Source organism: Astatotilapia calliptera, chromosome 23, assembly GCF_964374335.1.
Source record: "Astatotilapia calliptera chromosome 23, fAstCal68.1, whole genome shotgun sequence".
Lineage (NCBI taxonomy): Eukaryota > Metazoa > Chordata > Actinopteri > Cichliformes > Cichlidae > Astatotilapia > Astatotilapia calliptera.
In genome coordinates this window covers 33,173,721-33,190,983 of record NC_137443.1, presented here as the reverse complement: position 1 = coordinate 33,190,983, position 17,263 = coordinate 33,173,721, and the positions used below count along the sequence as shown (strand labels likewise).

Below are 17,263 nucleotides of genomic sequence, written 5' to 3'. Positions count from 1 at the left end.
GGAATGCTCGGACCTGGCACCCATAATGTGGTGGTGCACCATCTTGCTGGAAAAACTCAGGGAACGTGCCAGCTTCAGTGCATAAAGAGGGAAACACATCATCATGTAGCAATTTCAAATATCCAGTGGCCTTGAGGTTTCCATTGATGAAGAATGGACCCACTATCGTTGTACCCCATATACCACACCAAACCATCACTTTTGTTGTTCCAACAGTCTTGGAGGGATCCATCCAATGTGGGTTAGTGTCAGACCAATAGCGGTGGTTTTGTTTGTTAACTTCACCATTCACAATAAAGTTTGCCTCATCACTGAACAAAATCTTCAGCATGAACTGAGGGTCTTGCTGAATGAAGCTAGGACAGCCACTGATGTTTCTTCATTAGTGACAGTTTTCTTGTGTCCATATTTTGGCAAATCCAACACTGAACCAGTTTCACGAAAGCATGGGAGATGGGTGGTCTCGTAGGGTGTCTTGCACTGAAATCTGCTGCAATGACCCGGTTACTGCGTTCACCAGATATCAACACAATTTAGATCCGCTCCACACGTGTTAACCTCTTCGACATGTCAATGGCTATGAACAAAGAGAAACTTGTAAATAACTCATGAAAGAATAAAGTTACGTTGAAACCAAGCACACCATTGTTTTTCTTGTGACATTACCCATAAGTTTGATGTGTCACATGGCCCTCTTCCTATTGAAAAAAACAAAAGTTGTATCCAAGATGGCCGACTTCTAAATGGCCACCATGGTCACCACCCATCTTGAGGAGTTTGCCCCCCTCACATATACTAATGTGCCACAAACAGGACTTTAATATCACCAACCATTCCCATGTTATTACGGTGTATCCATATAAATGGCCCACCCTGTAAATTACAATAACAGGCTATGATCAGTTAAATATGTAACAATATGAATATCCTTGCACAATAAGGTTTTTGTTGAAAACAATATAAGGTTGTGATCAAAAACATTTTAAATTTGACATTGATTCCTAAACAAAAAAACTGATTTTACTAAGTAATGAAATTAATGCGTTATATCCACATAAAAATATTTCAAAATTATGTCAAGCCTTTTAAAATGGGTTTTAACAGAGCAAATAACAAAACTCTCAGAGTGCTTCTTGTCACAATCCAGAGTTTTTCTTGTTGCTACATTTCTGCTAAAAATATTATCTGTATTTCTCCTCTCTGTTATCTCTTCCTCCTAAAATGCACAATCTGCGCTGTGTTGTTTTATTTTGAAAGTCATCACAGGAAGCTATCAGACATCATCCTGTCTCACTTCACACTGAGAGGCACATCTTTGATTTCATGCAAAGAAAGCAGGAGCTGCAGGTTTGTGCTTTAGTTTCTTAGACTGAGATTTTCTTTTAAATGTGACTGATGCAACAACAGGCTGTGTGTGTGTGTGTGTGTGTGTGTGTGTGTGTGTGTGTGTGTGTGTGTGTGTGTGTGTGTGTGTGTGTGTGTGTGCGCGCGCTTTTATACTGAAAAGGATCATGTGGAATACTTTCATGGAGACATCCTGACACTGAAGACACAAGGTAAGAAAACAACAAAGACAAAACAAAAGTTAATCTTAATTCATTTTGGTAAAAGTTGCTTCCAGTTTTTATCAGAATTTCTGTTTTTACTTTACGACAAAACATCTCCAGCTAGAAACAAACCTCTAAATAAGCATGACATGTGAAGTATATCCCAGGTTCTTTCAGTGCAAGTACACATCATCTAAAAAATATGAATGAACCAATCAGTGACCGAGTGTGAACAGTGAAGCTCAGTGAGAACCGCAGCAGTGTGCTTGTACAGTGTGTTTCAGTGTGCTTTTAGATGAGTGGGCTCGGTTCAGTACAGTCCACAGTGGGCAGAGAGGTTCATCAGTTCACATGAATGCTGGCAGTGGACCTTCTCCCCTCCTCCTCTCACTTTCATTCCTTTTCATCCCGTCCTCTTTCAAACTCGTCTTTTGTTCAGCGACGGTCTCTGCTTTCATCGTTTGCCACTGACTTCCTTGTAAATCTGAAATCTGAAATCGGTGTCCATGTGTCAGACGTGTAGAGGCTGTAAAAGTAGCAGATAAACACGACCGTGTAATGACAAGAAATGCAAACGAGTATGCTGATGAATCCCTGTTCTGTAGTGCAAGCATTCCCATTCCCTTGTCACTGTCCTTTCCCCCAGGATGTCTTGGCCCGCTCTGTACACTCAGTTGGTCGGGGCGAACCGTCATGCCACCAGCCTGGGTAAAATCTGGCTCTCTGTGCTTTTTATTTTCCGGGTCATGGTGCTGGTTGTTGCCGCGGAGAGCGTCTGGGGGGACGAGCAGTCTGACTTCACCTGTAACACATTGCAGGTAGGACGTGTCCATTTTTACATCCGATCCACACATGGGATGTAAGTTATAATGACACTTATTTGTTAAAATAAGATTTGGGTTTTATTGTCTGAGCTTGAATTCTGCAGCTCAAAGAATCATTCTCTCACCCCTAGTTCTCGAAGAATACAGAATCTACTCTTCTCACTGGTTTTAATAGATGGCTTCTCTCCACTGGTTTCCTGTCTAAGAACTGACTTCAAAGTTATACTGTAAAGTTTTATACTACATAAAGTATTAATAATCTAAAAAGTAGTCACTATCTATCACCACTTAATATTTTTATTGTGCTTTTATTGTGTCGGGCGCCACTCCTGTCAGCCAGGAAACGGAGACTCTGTGACAAGTTTAAACGACAGCTGAGTGATGGCATGGACCGCAGTATCAGAGGAGTGTTTCGAGCTCTTTGTTGAATTGGTGCCACGAAGAATTAAGACAGTTCTGAAGGCAAAAACAGGTTCATCCCTAACCCTAACCCTAACCCTGTTTCCGGTGTCCTATTCGCGCCTTGTTTACGGTCCAAAACAAGTTAAGCAAGTGAATGAATCAAGCGGCGATTTACATTTCTCTAGATGTCTTGGGCATTTACCCAATATATCTGTAAATGATGTTCATCGACTTGTTGATATTTTCCCCCGCGCCTCAGAGCAAAAGAGAAAAGGGATTCAAATGTTATATTTCTCAGCTGTCCCTCGTTTATCGTGGGTGTTATGTTCTAAAAAATAACCGGCGATAGGTGAAATCAAGTAGCCAATTTTATGTTTTGAAGGTGCAAAACGTTTTGTGGACATTGTTGACATACAGTTCTGCACTTCAGAGTCACACTGCTAGCGATCGATGCAGCGATTCTGTACTGTACAGGAGAGACGTCACGGAGGAGATTGTCTGCAGCGATCAGGACGCAGGACACAATGTGATGTAAAAATAAGCATGCAAACTTGCACTAAAAAATCCGCGAAACAGCGAGGTGAAAGGTGAACGGGGTTATTAGCGAGGGACCACTGTAATTGTGAAGGTAAGTCACAACATACCCATCGTAAATACTAATGTATAGAAACCCTTACCAGCAATCGTTCATTTTTTGTGTGGCTTTTTTTCACGGTTTGTTGACATGCTGTGTAGGTGTGTACTTGACTAGCTAATATCGACATAACAGGGAAACATCTGGTTTGACTATTCTTCACCTGTAGTTTGAATGCTGAACATTTGCCTGTTTAAATCATAATAACTGTCACTATACAGAGATGTGCTTCTGAATGTGGACGATGTGTCTTCTGCATGCAGTAATGCAGTTCTGCTTGTGTTGAGTGATGTAAACAACTGATCGATCTAAACTCTTTAAACGTCAAAATTGATCATTAGATTTTTTATGACACAACAGTGGTGAGTGTTCCCACCTTCTGCTCTTTGTAACTTAACGCGATCTTTCCGTTTTTGAGTTTTGGACATGATTTTGGAGTATATCTTCGCAGTAGCGATTGACCGCAAAGTAAAGCTACCGGAAATGTACAACCCCACATCCGGTCTCAAACCAGGAAGTTAGCATTTTCTCGTACACAGGGTCTAGTAACTATACACTGATGTTGTCATAATTGTGACGATCATGGTTGGTTTGTTTTTCCCTCAGCCTGGCTGTGAAAACGTCTGCTATGATCAGTTCTTTCCTGTGTCCCACATCCGTCTCTGGTGTCTTCAGCTTGTCTTTGTCTCCACGCCAACACTCCTGGTTGCCATGTATGTGGCCTATCGTAACCACAGAGATAAGAGGAAGCTCCTTCAGGTGTGTGCATTGTTTTATTATGATTACGGCAAAGTCATCGTGATGACAGACAAAATGATGATGTCATTTGGGGCAGCTGTGACAGAGACCTAATTTGCCCCCAATGCATCAATCAGTGTGTGTAAGTTAATATTAGATAAAAAGGCACTTAGGCATGTATGAATGTGTGTGTTTGGGTGAATGAGACTTGTAGTAGAAAGCTCTTTGAGTGCTCAAATGATCTCATCCTGTGCGACAGAGTCCTGGTAGAGCTGGGTTTCTCAGTGCAAAGGGCCAAGATGAGGAGTTAGAGACTCTGAAAAAGCGGAGGCTCCCAATAGCTGGTGCCCTCTGGTGGACATATGCCTGCAGCCTGGTGTTCAGGCTGCTGTTTGAAGCAGGATTCATGTAAGATCAGTGCTTCCTTTTTCCGTCAGTCTCACATGGCTGTTTTGGTTTGATGGTACGATATCTGTGTCTCCAGGTATGCTCTGTATGTGGTGTACGATGGTTTCCAGATGCCACGGCTGGTGCAATGTGATCAATGGCCATGTCCTAACCTGGTGGACTGCTTCATCTCACGTCCAACTGAGAAAACCATCTTCACTGTTTTCATGGCCACTACCTCATCTATCTGCATGGTCCTTAACATGGCTGAACTTGTATATCTTGTCATCAAGGCTGTCTCTAGGTAATAGTATTAATCAGACAGTCAGGTGATTAATCAGCTGATTGACGCAATTCTTTTGTGCATTATTTTTGTTTTTAAGTTTTAAGCTGTGCATTCCATATGCACTTCTTTATATTATATATAATTTATTTATTTTTTCTTGTAGGGGTCTCTGTGATCAGAAGGAGAGGAAATTAGGCAGCAGAGAGAAGATGCGGATCAGGACTAACCAGAAGTCACTTGTTTCAACCTGATTTTGAAATGTAGCTAGAAGACGGAGGGTGGAGAAGAAACTGATAAAAACATTGTCATTTTAGAGATATAATGCATGTGTGAGAATCATAAATGTAAATACAACTCACAAATTGGACATTTTCAATGATAATCTATAGAAAATCAAGGGGTGGAGAGGATGTTAGCATCTTAAAACTATACTTTCATGTTAAATGAGGTTGTATGTAGATAAGCCGTTTAACAAATAAAAATATAAATACATCATGTGCATTTAACTACATGTGTTTAATGTTGAAGTCATTTTAAATACTTTTTATTCTGTTCAATGTCCAGAATCATGTTCTATAAATTGTTTGTAGAAAGAAAAAAATGGGGACAGCTACAATTTCCTATGAGTACAAAGCAAGCAGACCACAAGAAGGCAGTAATGTAAAGCAGCAGTCCCCAACCCCTGGGCCTTGTCCTGATTGAAAGGTCCTGATGAAAAGCCACTGATGTACAAATATTTACAAAAAGTTGTATTTTTCATATTAATTAATTGAATGCAAAAAGTCTCCAGATAACATTTAATCTTCTTTTCATTTGACTGGTTATGTAGTTTATTCTTATGATATTTATGATGTTTGTTTTTAAAGGAATGAAAAAGACAAACCCATGAATTCTTTTGTTCTGTAATGAGATACTGTACTCTGCTGACCCCTGCTGGTGAGCAAACAGGTCTGCAACAATTCCTTCCCCTACCCAGAGGGACTTTTTTTGGGTGACACAAAACTAAGTGATAACATAGGTGAATAGATGGTGTCACCCCATTCTTTGTAGTTGTTAAGAAGCAACAACAAAAAACTTGTTTTCTTTTACAGAAAAAGAAAAAACTTTGCAACATTTTGGAGTGAAAAAAGGTTTTTAAAAAAGATACAGTGACATTTATAATTTATTTGTCTCTGCCTGCATTCCTAAGACTGTGGATGTTATTTATCACTCTACTTTTCACATTTATTGCAGTCAACATTTATACTATGAATCACTTAATCTCACATGAATACTGAGGTAGTCTTTTCTGTTTAAAAGATGTGAAAATGGGCTATATGTCAGTGTTTAATTATAAGGCTGTCATTGGGTGGATAGAATTCATTTTATTGTACACTGGCGCTCTGGGCCATATTAAGCTTGGCCACACGGCTGACTATTGCTGCAAGATTTTCATGTCTGTACTAAGCTTGGGATAACTGATTTTAGTTTCTGTGTTTTCTGCTTCTGTTTATATTTTGTCTTTACATTTGTATTTTGTTGTGTTTAATTTCTGTTATCCTGTATCTTTTATTATTAAAACTTGATGGTGTTTAATGTGTCTATTCTTTTAAATTTCATTTAAAATATCATCTTTGTAACTGAATGTAATTTACTTGTAACTAAATGTCATGTATGTAATGTAACACTTTAACATGTAAATTCCTTTTGGGGGCTAAAAACTGTTGCAATATGAAGAACTTGTAGAAAGATGAGCTTACTTTTACACTTCAATTTTTGTCTGTTTTTTTCTGATTTCTCCATTTTTGACATCAGTAATCTTCCATATTGATGTTTATTTGTAATGACAGTAAAAAAGCTAGTAAGTTATTAGCTAATACCCAGAGGGTGTTTTACCTCATACTGCAACAAGGAACAATCCAAATATTTATTTTTCCCTTAACAGAAGTTGTTAAAGAAAATTTTTGTCTGGTCAGGAATGTGATAGTTGCGTTACACCACATATACACGCGCGCGCACTCAAACGCGCGCCTTCCCCTTACCACCCCCCTCCTGCGCCCCTTGCACGGGGACACCAATGTTTGACAGTGGCGGATGGCCTTGGCCACGCGGGACGCAGCCGCTGTGCTTCGCCTTCGCGGGACAGGTTCCACACGCGCCCTTTTTTTTAGACTAGACTAGCCTCGCGTATTCTTCTTTTCTTTTTCCCTCCTTTTTTGTTGTTAACTTTCTCTCTCTGTTACTCTGTGTATTGCTCTCTCTGTGTCTCTCTCCCTCCCTTCTCCCTTCTATCAATCTGCCCAATCTTCTCTTGGTTGCCCCGAGAACCTCCGTGGGACTAAAAGAAAAAAGAAGAGAAGAAACGCGGTAAGCAGGGTCACCGTAGAGTGATGCTGGAGGTTGAAGTGGGAGGGAAGAGGCATTATCATCTTTCCACCTGCTGGATTATCAGCACCTCTCATGATGCGTTCACATCCATGTGGGAAAGACGGCAGACAGGAAGCCACAAATCCAAACCAATATCGTCCAGGCTTAAATAATCTTTGGGAAAAAAGAATGCATTTTGTGGGGTCTTAGGCTAGATTTTGATACTTTAGTTAAAAAATAAGTTTTTTTTAAAAGAGCCATGGACAAGAAACTAATGGAAAACAGGCGGTAGGACTGTTTTTTTGTTTTTAAATAAATTTGAGGTCAACTGTAGGGAAGCTTACATTTTAGTTTTGATGGATATTTAAATGCAACCATTGCTAGTTGTTTATCTTTTGTATAGGAGACACACTGTCTAATGTTACCACGAAAGGAAGAACCTTCCTGTAGTTTTTCTGCTTGTTGGAATTGTACTGTGTGACTTGCTGTAGTAAATGGAGGAAATAAGTTGCTGCTCCTAACCAGCCAACCAGCTGCTGAATTGATTATTTCCATACTCTCTTTAGATGCTGTGTGCCATTCTATAAATCTTTGCACACTTTAAAAAAAAATTTGTTTTGTACTTTTAGTATCTTAGGCAACTTTGGGCCCATTTATTCACTTGTGTGTACAGTTAGAAACTCTTTCCACATTTTTGGAATGGCACTTTTAGACATACATTTACATTTTTAATATATGTATCAAAAATATCTTTTCTTAAAAGCAAACTGCATTTAATCATCTTCAGTACTATTCCACACCATGTGAAACTAATTGCTTAAACACTGAGCACGGTCTTCTCAAGTTTCTGGATATACACTAAGGTAGTTGATTAACTGAGTAATGAACAGAATTGTCTTTTATTGTGACTGTGCATATTTTCGGATTTCGTTGTGCAAATGGCAGGCCAGGAGTTAACTGTTTGGGCTGTTTTAGCACAAAGACCTCTGATCCATCAAAAGCACACAGCAGCCAGAACAATATCCATCTGGCAGCTTCCCTATTGTCTGCCATGGCCGATGGTATTTCATCACGTCAACACATCATGTACATGTACACATACCACCGTTAGACTGGTGAATTAGTAGCCATTTGTCATTTGAGAATATGTTTCACGTGTAAGACATCTGAAAAGTCTTTGTTATTTATTTATTTGTGTTTCTAAGCAGTTTTTTAAGAACACAGTTAAATCAAGACCACGATATTTCCTTTCTGTCTATGGAGCTTCCGTTCTCTCTCTTTCTCTTTTTCTTTTACTCAGTTGACCTACCTCTCATCAGACACAAATTCCTGGATTTACATTTTATTTTGGAAGTAAGTTACACAGTATGCAGGAGTACAGAACACTGCTGAAACTTTAGAATGCGTGTATATGTTTGTGTGCGTTCATATCAGGGAATCCCAGGCAAACATTTGCCCCCATCAGCATTCCTGGGATGTGATGAGTCCGGCATTCAACAGCGACAACCTGTTATTCACTCACTTCACTTCTCACAGATGGCCAGCCATTGTCCACTAACCAGCCAGTCTCGCATCACACACACATACCAATGCAAGTACACACAAATTTGGCACATCCAAAAGCAAATGTATACCATGGAATAACTATCAAACAATCAGACACATGCAGTGCTACTGTGAGCATTGGATTGCACCAAAATGTCAGATGAAGAAAAAAGAGTGAAATTAAATCAAAGTAGTGATAAATGAGCGCTTTTAAACTGCAGCTACCAATTCTTAGTAGTACACTTTGTTCAGAGTACTTGACTGTTCCGGGTCCTCTGTGGAACCTCTTTCTCCTTTTTCATGTAATTCCACATGGAATCTATGAAGCTAAAACCTGGACTCTGTGAAGATCCAACACATTCTCATCCCAAAACGTAACATACCGACACTATGAGATAAGTTGTCGGTATGTTAAGCTTTCGGAGGCACGAGAACTGTTTGGAATGAATCTACACATCTGATCATGCATCGCTTTGGAAAACACTATCTGATATGGTTAAGGTTAGGGTTAAGGTTACGGTTAGGGCTGGAATACACAGCTGGAATGTGTGTTACCTCCGCGAGCATCATTCTTTTGGATTCCATCCACAATCCGGAGCGTATCATAGGGATGCGGAAGGTTACCTTTGAGATGCCATGGGACGTGACAAATCGTAGTTATGCTACATGTTGGGAATGAGAATGCTCTGAAAGGTCATACCATTCGCTGCCGGACTCAATTTAGCTAGTTCTTTATGTCTTATGCTATGTTTCTGGGGTTTTCATCATGCTGCAGAATTAATTTTGAAGTTATCACTCTATAGACCTGTGTGATTGATAATTTAAAATATCTGAACTGTTTAAAAAATTTGGACAGTTCTTAGCACTGGTACTAATCCTAGCATCAGGTGAGGAGTAACAAGACCCTTTCCGATGCCATACTATAAGTATATGGCATCATTTGTACCTACTGTGCACTAAAATGTTTCTGGTTAAAAAAAAGATTCATATTGGCATCAGCATCAAAAAGCTCTGTATCCTTTTTTGTGTGATGTCTGTATGATGATGAGCCCAAAAAGCTAATACAAAGCATTTTGTGTCTTCCTTCCAGATATAGTTTTTGTTCTGATTTCTGGTCGATGGATTTATCACTGACAACACAACAATATTTTAGTAAGTCAGCTTAATTTGTCTTTTTTTTTTTTCCAAAACAATCCAACTTATTTGAAATTTTATTTTGAAGTCTTTTCTCTTCTTGATTTTAGCATTGAAGTTCGAAAGTAGTTATGCTTTCTGTGCTCAGTTGAAAAGAGCTTTTTGGGCAGCAGCCAAGTTTTTGTAAAATTTCACAGTGAAACACCAAGGTTTAAATGGTAAAAGAAGATATTTCTAGGTATTGTAAGGCAAGATACTGCTTGAGATGTTCATGCAGTTATTTTGTTGGTAAGTATTAACAGCACTCGTTTATATGAAGCAATATTTCAGAATATCAAAGAATTTTGTTTTTGATGATGATAGCCTTTATATTGTAAGGTCTTTACCTTATAATATAAAGCCCCTTGAGACAATTACTGTTGAGATATAAATAAAATTTAATTGTATTGAACTAAATATATGAATAACTGTGGCTTAGATGAATACTTTCAAAAGTTTCTAGGCTAAAGAGTTTATAGATGAACTGGCCGTTAGATCTCATTAGGACTCTCTAGTCTGTGTTTGACACAGACTAAAAATGGAACAATGCTAGTTTTTTATGTTTCATGGAAAAGAAGTGTCAAACTGATTGCAGGAAGAGGAAGCGAATGTTTGGCATAAGAAAAAAGGGAAACAGACTGACAGAGATCGAATGATTCCTCATAAACGTCCTGGAAAATACACTCACCGAACACTTGATTAGGACACTTGCTAGTACTGATTTTCAGAACTGGCTTAATTCTTTGTGAATTCAACAAGATGCTGTATACATTCCTCAGAGATTTTGATACATACTGACATGATTTGCTGTGATGAGAGACACAGACACACACAGACACCTACAATCAGACATAGAGACACAAGGTAAAACAGTATCAGCCATAAAAGTTCAGATAAAATCCTAAATACTGACTTTCTGTGGTATTGTTCTTTAATTGACTTTTTGTTGTTCACCATAGACTCTCATGTCTCTCTGCAGGCTAGAAAACTGAGAGAAGCATGGGTGACTGGAGTTTTCTAGGGCGACTGCTGGAGAATGCTCAAGAACACTCCACTGTGATTGGAAAGGTGACCGACTATTGATAACAAAAACATGATCTGTTAAACATATTAAGCTTACCTTTTGATGATTTTCACTGTATTTCCTTTTCATAGAACTTTTGATACGCCAACATTGTTGATGACATTTTCTGGTTTTCAGTTTGGTAAAGGGTAGACCATACTGACACTGTGGAGAAACCACAAGCTTTAGTTACCCTCTGCATTATCCAGGAAGTACTAACTACTGTGCTTCTAACTGTCGTGTTTGTCCAACCCAGGTTTGGCTCACAGTCCTCTTCATCTTTCGAATTTTGGTGCTGGGTGCAGCAGCTGAAGAAGTTTGGGGTGACGAGCAATCAGACTTTACCTGTAACACACAGCAGCCCGGTTGTGAAAACGTTTGCTATGACGAGGCATTTCCCATCTCCCACATCCGTTTCTGGGTGCTGCAGATCATCTTTGTCTCCACACCAACCCTCATCTACCTGGGCCATGTACTACACATTGTTCGCATGGAGGAGAAGAGGAGGGAGAGGGAAGAGGAGCTCAGAAAGGCCGGACGACACCAGGATGACCATGACCCTCTCTATCACAATGGAGTTGGTGATGGTGGAGGGAAAAAGGAGAAACCCCCAATTCGTGACGAACATGGAAAAATCAGGATACGCGGGGCATTATTGAGGACCTACATCTTCAACATAATATTCAAGACTCTGTTTGAAGTGGGTTTCATTCTGGGGCAGTACTTCCTGTATGGATTCCAGCTGAGGCCTCTCTATAAATGTGGCCGCTGGCCCTGCCCCAATACTGTGGACTGCTTCATCTCCAGGTAAGAAAGTTCAGTTTTATTGTTTTGCATCACAATCAAAGATTTTTTTCTTTGTGTCTGTTTAATAATTCTTCATTATACTCTACACATACATCCTGTCACTCAGTTATATTTACTGAGTCTATCACTCTCTATGTTCTTGTACAACACTAATAGTCTAAACAACACCCCACATAGCAAAATTGGTATGGCCCAGATCTGGCCCACACAATGTGCTTAGACATGGCCCACATACCGCAAAGAATGACGGCCCTTTGGTGGCCCAGATCTGGTTTGCAAGAGGTGGCCCACACATGGGCCAGCACAAGGCCAGTTGCAGACACACTGGTGGTCCTGTGCTGGCCCCTGTGTGGATTACCTCTGGCAAACCAGATCTGGGATACCAAAGGGCCGTCATTCTTTGTGGTATGTGGGCCATGTGTAAGTTGTGTGCAGCCATGGGCCAGTTGTAGACACACTGCTGGCCCTGTGCTGGCCCAGAACAGTTTCAGCTCTGGCCCCAGATGTCAGCCTAATGTGTACCTTAATCAAGCCATGTAATAACAACATGTGCCAGAACATAATAGTGCAAAAGTAACATGACGAAACTCTGTTCAGACAGTGAATGGACTAATTCTTAGATAATGCTTTACTACTCTCCCGGATTACTCAAAGTGCTCCACATTCACCCAATCACACACTCTCTCTAAACTGGGTGCTTCCTAACTACATTCATACACATTCACACTCTTGACATGCAGACTAGAGGAGCCAGGGATCGAACCAATAACCTTCCAATCAGTAGTGATAAACATGAGTAAACCCTCACTAGGTTTTGGATAAAGTGTACACTCACAACCTGTCAAACCTGCATTTGAAACGCTGGCTACAATAGCAGTATAGTATTGCAACATGGCATTTGGGTCTTCTAACTAAAATAGGAAAATAGGAACATAAATAGTGCCATCATTGCCAGACCTGGCCCACATCTGGTAGACATACATCCTGCCATGACACCAGTCAGTCAGAAGTGCTAGCTTGATGCCAGATCCGGGCCAGACCTGTCTGCGATGTGGGACCTTTTGTTTCTAAATGAAAAAGAGCAATTCTGGCTGGCATTGCAGTTTGATCAGTTGTAGTGTTGTGGCTAATAGACTGCTTCAAAGAGTTGAAAGAAAACAACAATTAATATTCCTGTCTCCAACAGGGTTGCCACTAGGGATGGGTATCGTTTAGGTTTTATCCGATACCGGTGCCAAACCGGTACTTTTGAAACGGTGCCGGTGCTTAAACGGTGCTTAAACCGGTGCTTAAGATAAGATAAGATAAGATAAGATAACCTTTATTAGTCCCACACGTGGGAAATTTGTTTTGTCACAGCAGGAAGTGGACAGTGCAAAAGTTATGAGGTAAAAATTAGAATACAATAAGAATAAATACAGTACACAACTGTACAGAATAGAATAAAATAAAATAAATATACAATAAGATAAAAATAGAATACAAATACAAATACTATATACAACTGAGTAAAAATACAACGATGACAGAAAGGATTATTGCACTTAGTATTATTGCATATGTATGGATGTGTGTGCTTGATCAGTTAAAGTCTTTATTATGGAGTCTGACAGCAGTGGGGAGGAAAGACCTGCGAAATTTCTCCGTCCCACACCGTGGGTGCCGCAGTCTCCCACTGAAGGAGCTGCTCAGTGCTGTCACAGTCTGCTGCATGGGGTGGGAGATGTTGTCCAACAGGGATGACAGCTTAGCCGCCGTTCTCCTGTCACTCACCACCTCCACTGGGTCCAGAGGGCATCCTAGAACAGAGCTGGCCCTTCGGATCACCCTGTTCAGTCTCTTCCTGTCCCCAGCAGAGATGCTGCCGCCCCAGCAGACCACACCATAAAAGATAGCAGAAGCCACAACAGAGTCATAGAAGGTCTTCAGGAGTGGGCCCTCCACTCCAAACGACCTGAGTCTCCGCAGCAGGTACAGCCTGCTCTGCCCTTTCCTGTAGAGGGCGTCTGAGTTATGAGTCCAGTCCAGTCTATTGTTCAGATGAACACCAAGGTACCTGTAGCTGTCCACAGCCTCAATGTCCATACCTTGGATGTTCAGTGGTTGCAGTGGAGAATGCTTGTGCCTGCGGAAGTCTACCACCAGTTCCTTGGTTTTACTGGCGTTGATCTGGAGGTAGTTCTGCTGGCACCAGTCCACAAAGTCTTGGGTCAGACCTCTGTACTCCTTGTCGTCCCCATCAGTGATGAGGCCGACTATTGCAGAGTCATCAGAGAACTTCTGCAGGAAGCACTGGGTGGAATTGTGGGAGAAGTCTGCAGTGTAGAGAATGTAAAGAATGGAAAACACAAAACTGGTCCAAAAACCTCTCATGTTCAGCTGTTTTTTTGTAAAAAGATAACAATGTTAGCCTTTTCTGCAGCTATAGGGGATTTATGGCATCACTCTTGGCTGGAAGCAGTGCTTAAACAATGGAAAAAACACAAACTTTGTCCAAAAACCTCTCATGTTTAACTGTTTTCCACTTTTTCTTTGGTCATTTTAGCCTTTTTGGCCAGGGTGAAGGGAGTATCTGCCATCAAACAAGAAGACAGCCGCATGTAGCTATGATGATGTTTGCTAGTTCACCTTACATGCATTCATTTAATAACGTGGTTAGCCTACTCAACGTAAATTACACACGGACAACATTAAGCTACTCACGCAGAGAAGAACGGCGGCTGCTGCCATCATCATCCGTCATCATTTCTGCTACACTGGCAGGGCTAGGGGCCAGGACTCTCCTCTTCGTGTTTTTGGGGGATGTTGCTAACTCCGGGTCCGATAACAGGTAACCCACCCGCAGGGTGCTCGGTGTGAGGTCTCACAGCAAGCTATCAAATACGGCGCATTTCTCGGCTTTTAAAAAAAACGCTATGCGTCGCCAGGTGCTTCATCGGATTTGAGGTGTTACCTCCTTTGACAGTATCACAGTATCAGCTTAAAGCACTTGTTGCAGGCTGCTGAGTTTGCTAATTTTGCTGTGAAGTACAGCCAGACTTTTGACCGCTTTGCCTTGGTCATTTTTAATCTGTAGCTCTGCTCTAAAAGAACGTACGTACCTGGCCCCGCCTACTATCCTGGGAAACGTAAAATGATTGGCTAGAATCTAAAGCGTATCACAGCTCATGAAAAAAAAGCACCGAAATAAAGCACCGAAATGTGCGCTGCTTTTCGGTCTGGTTACTACCGTTTATGTCAGAACCGGTGCCATCATGGCACCGGATACCGGTACCCATCCCTAGTTGCCACATTACTAGAATTTTGATACCCAATAGTATTTAAATACCACAGGGGCAAAAAAACAAAACAAATTACGAATCATCTTTCCTTTCCTGGAAGAGGTAGAAATAATGAGCTAAATGAGGGTGGTTTAAGTGTCTGATTAGGTCTGTTTTTAAGAAGCTTTTCAGTGTCAGAAGTCAGTTTATTTATAAATAAACAAAATGCTCTTAACACTCATTATCAGACAGTTTGTATCACATTAGTATGTTGTATGATGTCAATAATAGTGATAACCTTAGCATGGTCAAATCAAATCTTTTGTTTGTAAGTGGCAGTCAGTATGAATCAAGGCAAAGGGCTTAAAGAGAAGCCTTATTTCAATATCTGGATGAATCTAGGGCCTGCAAAAAGGCTCAAGGATTATTTTGAATTATTTTGAACTGACAATCATGCAAAGCTACTCTAGGAGAGAGACCCAGTTGGAAGTACAGTGTACAAGCGAGTACAGTAAGGTTCATTTCAGTTAACACAAGAGGATTTTGTGTTTACAGAGGGAGTCTAAAGTAAAAGGACATAGTATGAATAAATAGTATATTGAATAGTAAGGAGCTAGTTACTTTAGTCTATGAAGATATTGTTCAAATACTAACATTTTTCCCCTTGTGGTTTATTTAAAATTGATTATCACCAAGTGTTCCCACTGCAGCCTTTATCGCTTTAACAATGAGAAATCCAACAATAACATTGGATTTTCTTCCTTCTTTTTCTTTTAATGTTACATTTCCTATTATACACTGGTGTGATTTGTTAATCACAACCTCTTTTTGTTCCTCTGTTACCATAGGCCCACTGAAAAGACAATCTTCATCATCTTTATGCTGGTCGTTGCCTGTGTCTCTTTGGTCCTCAACCTGCTGGAGATCTATCACCTAGGCTGGAAGAAAGTAAAGCGAGGGGTCACCAATGAGTTTGCACCTGACAGCGAGTCACTGATTCTGGCTGAAGATGAGCCCACAGACGCAGAGACAATCCCTGAGCAGACCTCTCCTTTGGTGCTCGACTGTCTGCCGACATTTGGCAGCGTGAGTGTGACGGGAGACGGGGCAGCTGAGGGAGGGGCCTACAGCCCACCAGAGTCTTCCCCTGCTGTGACCTCCTTAAACGCTGCGACCACCCCTGTGCCTGCTGGGATGAAGATGGACAACACGGCGTTCCACCCAGACGACTTCTTGTTGGATGCTGCTTCTTTTTATAGCAGCAGTGAGAAAGTGGGTGTTGGAAGTCAAGGACAGCTGGTGGTGATGGAGCAGAACTGGAACAACATGGTGCTGGAAGTCCACGATCTGAATGGAAAAAATTCAGCCTCAGCCTCCTCCTCTCCTGAAGTGGAAAAGACCCCAACACCAGAGGAGCAGCAATCTGCATTTCCCACACTTCCGCGCAACACCCCTCTTTCTTCTCTCATGCCAAAGGAGACGGCAATGAAAGAGGAAACTGCTGTCATCACAGCACCTAAGGTCCTGCACAGTGACTTCACTGTGGTAACCAGGGCAGAGATGCATCAGCCTCCTGCTGCTGCGGGGACAGACAACCGCAAGCCAAGTCGGGCCAGCAAGAGTGGCGGTGGACGAGCTCGCCCCGATGACCTGGCCGTGTAGCTAAAACACACACTCACTCACACTTTTACCCAACTATGCATGCATGCTCTATACTCAGAGAGAGCCTACACATGCTTTTTTTTTTCTTTTAATATGCACTGCAGCATAAAACCACACCTAAGCATGCACTTCAGCATGAGCCTGATGCCTACTGGAGTTGGCTGCTTAGTTTATAGTCAGCATTGCGAATCTGAAATGATGCCCTACATAGATATTGACAACATCAGGGTATGTCCACATTAGTTTCTTAACGTGTAAGTTTTCAGTTCAAAGGAGGTTCAAATTGTTTAGAGTAATGGCTGTGCACATGGGGGTCCATTTTTTTCGTTTACGAACATATAAAAACATCCAGATTATTTTTATTTTATTTTTTTATTATTAGGTTTAGAGGCTAAATTAAATAGACCAAGAAACTATATCTTTTGTATGTAGATTTTTTCAAGACCAAAAATCCTGTCAGGCCATGGTTGTCATTCCAGCTTAGAGTTTTCAGGAATTTTCTTGTAGCCATGATATTGCCCACTGAAAAAGTATCACTAAAACAACCCCCAGCCAATTTAAGCTAATCATATCAAATCCATTGTTTTAG

General features: G+C 40.9%; 2 protein-coding genes and 1 long non-coding RNA gene across 4 annotated transcripts; 2 read left to right on the top strand and 1 right to left on the bottom strand.

Moving 5' to 3' along the window:
- The first annotated feature begins 1,274 nt into the window (after positions 1–1,274).
- On the top strand, positions 1,275–5,324 carry LOC113016595 (gap junction beta-2 protein-like). 2 transcript variants are annotated; one of them, XM_026159521.2, is made up of 7 exons: positions 1,275–1,347; positions 1,508–1,556; positions 2,194–2,365; positions 4,014–4,166; positions 4,405–4,553; positions 4,630–4,836; positions 4,982–5,324. In XM_026159521.2, the coding sequence occupies exons 3-7, from the start codon at positions 2,195–2,197 to the stop codon at positions 5,067–5,069; spliced, it is 768 nt and encodes a 255-aa protein (XP_026015306.1). In that variant the 5' UTR covers positions 1,275–1,347; positions 1,508–1,556; position 2,194; the 3' UTR covers positions 5,070–5,324. The 2 variants fall into 2 exon arrangements, with proteins under 2 accessions (XP_026015306.1, XP_080153597.1); XM_080297471.1 differs by lacking the exon at positions 1,275–1,347 and having other exon boundaries at positions 1,422–1,556.
- LOC113016596 (uncharacterized) lies at positions 2,212–11,430 on the bottom strand. Its single transcript, XR_013905305.1, has 3 exons — positions 11,291–11,430; positions 11,003–11,110; positions 2,212–2,349 (listed from the first exon to the last, which is right to left on the bottom strand). It is a non-coding gene; the product is annotated as an uncharacterized LOC113016596 (long non-coding RNA).
- LOC113016594 (gap junction alpha-3 protein-like) lies at positions 6,877–16,813 on the top strand. Its single transcript, XM_026159519.2, has 5 exons — positions 6,877–7,164; positions 9,800–9,861; positions 10,862–10,950; positions 11,202–11,752; positions 15,861–16,813. Exons 3-5 carry the CDS (start codon positions 10,882–10,884, stop codon positions 16,672–16,674), a joined length of 1,434 nt encoding a protein of 477 aa, XP_026015304.1. The 5' UTR covers positions 6,877–7,164; positions 9,800–9,861; positions 10,862–10,881; the 3' UTR covers positions 16,675–16,813.
- Positions 16,814–17,263: the final 450 nt, after the last annotated feature.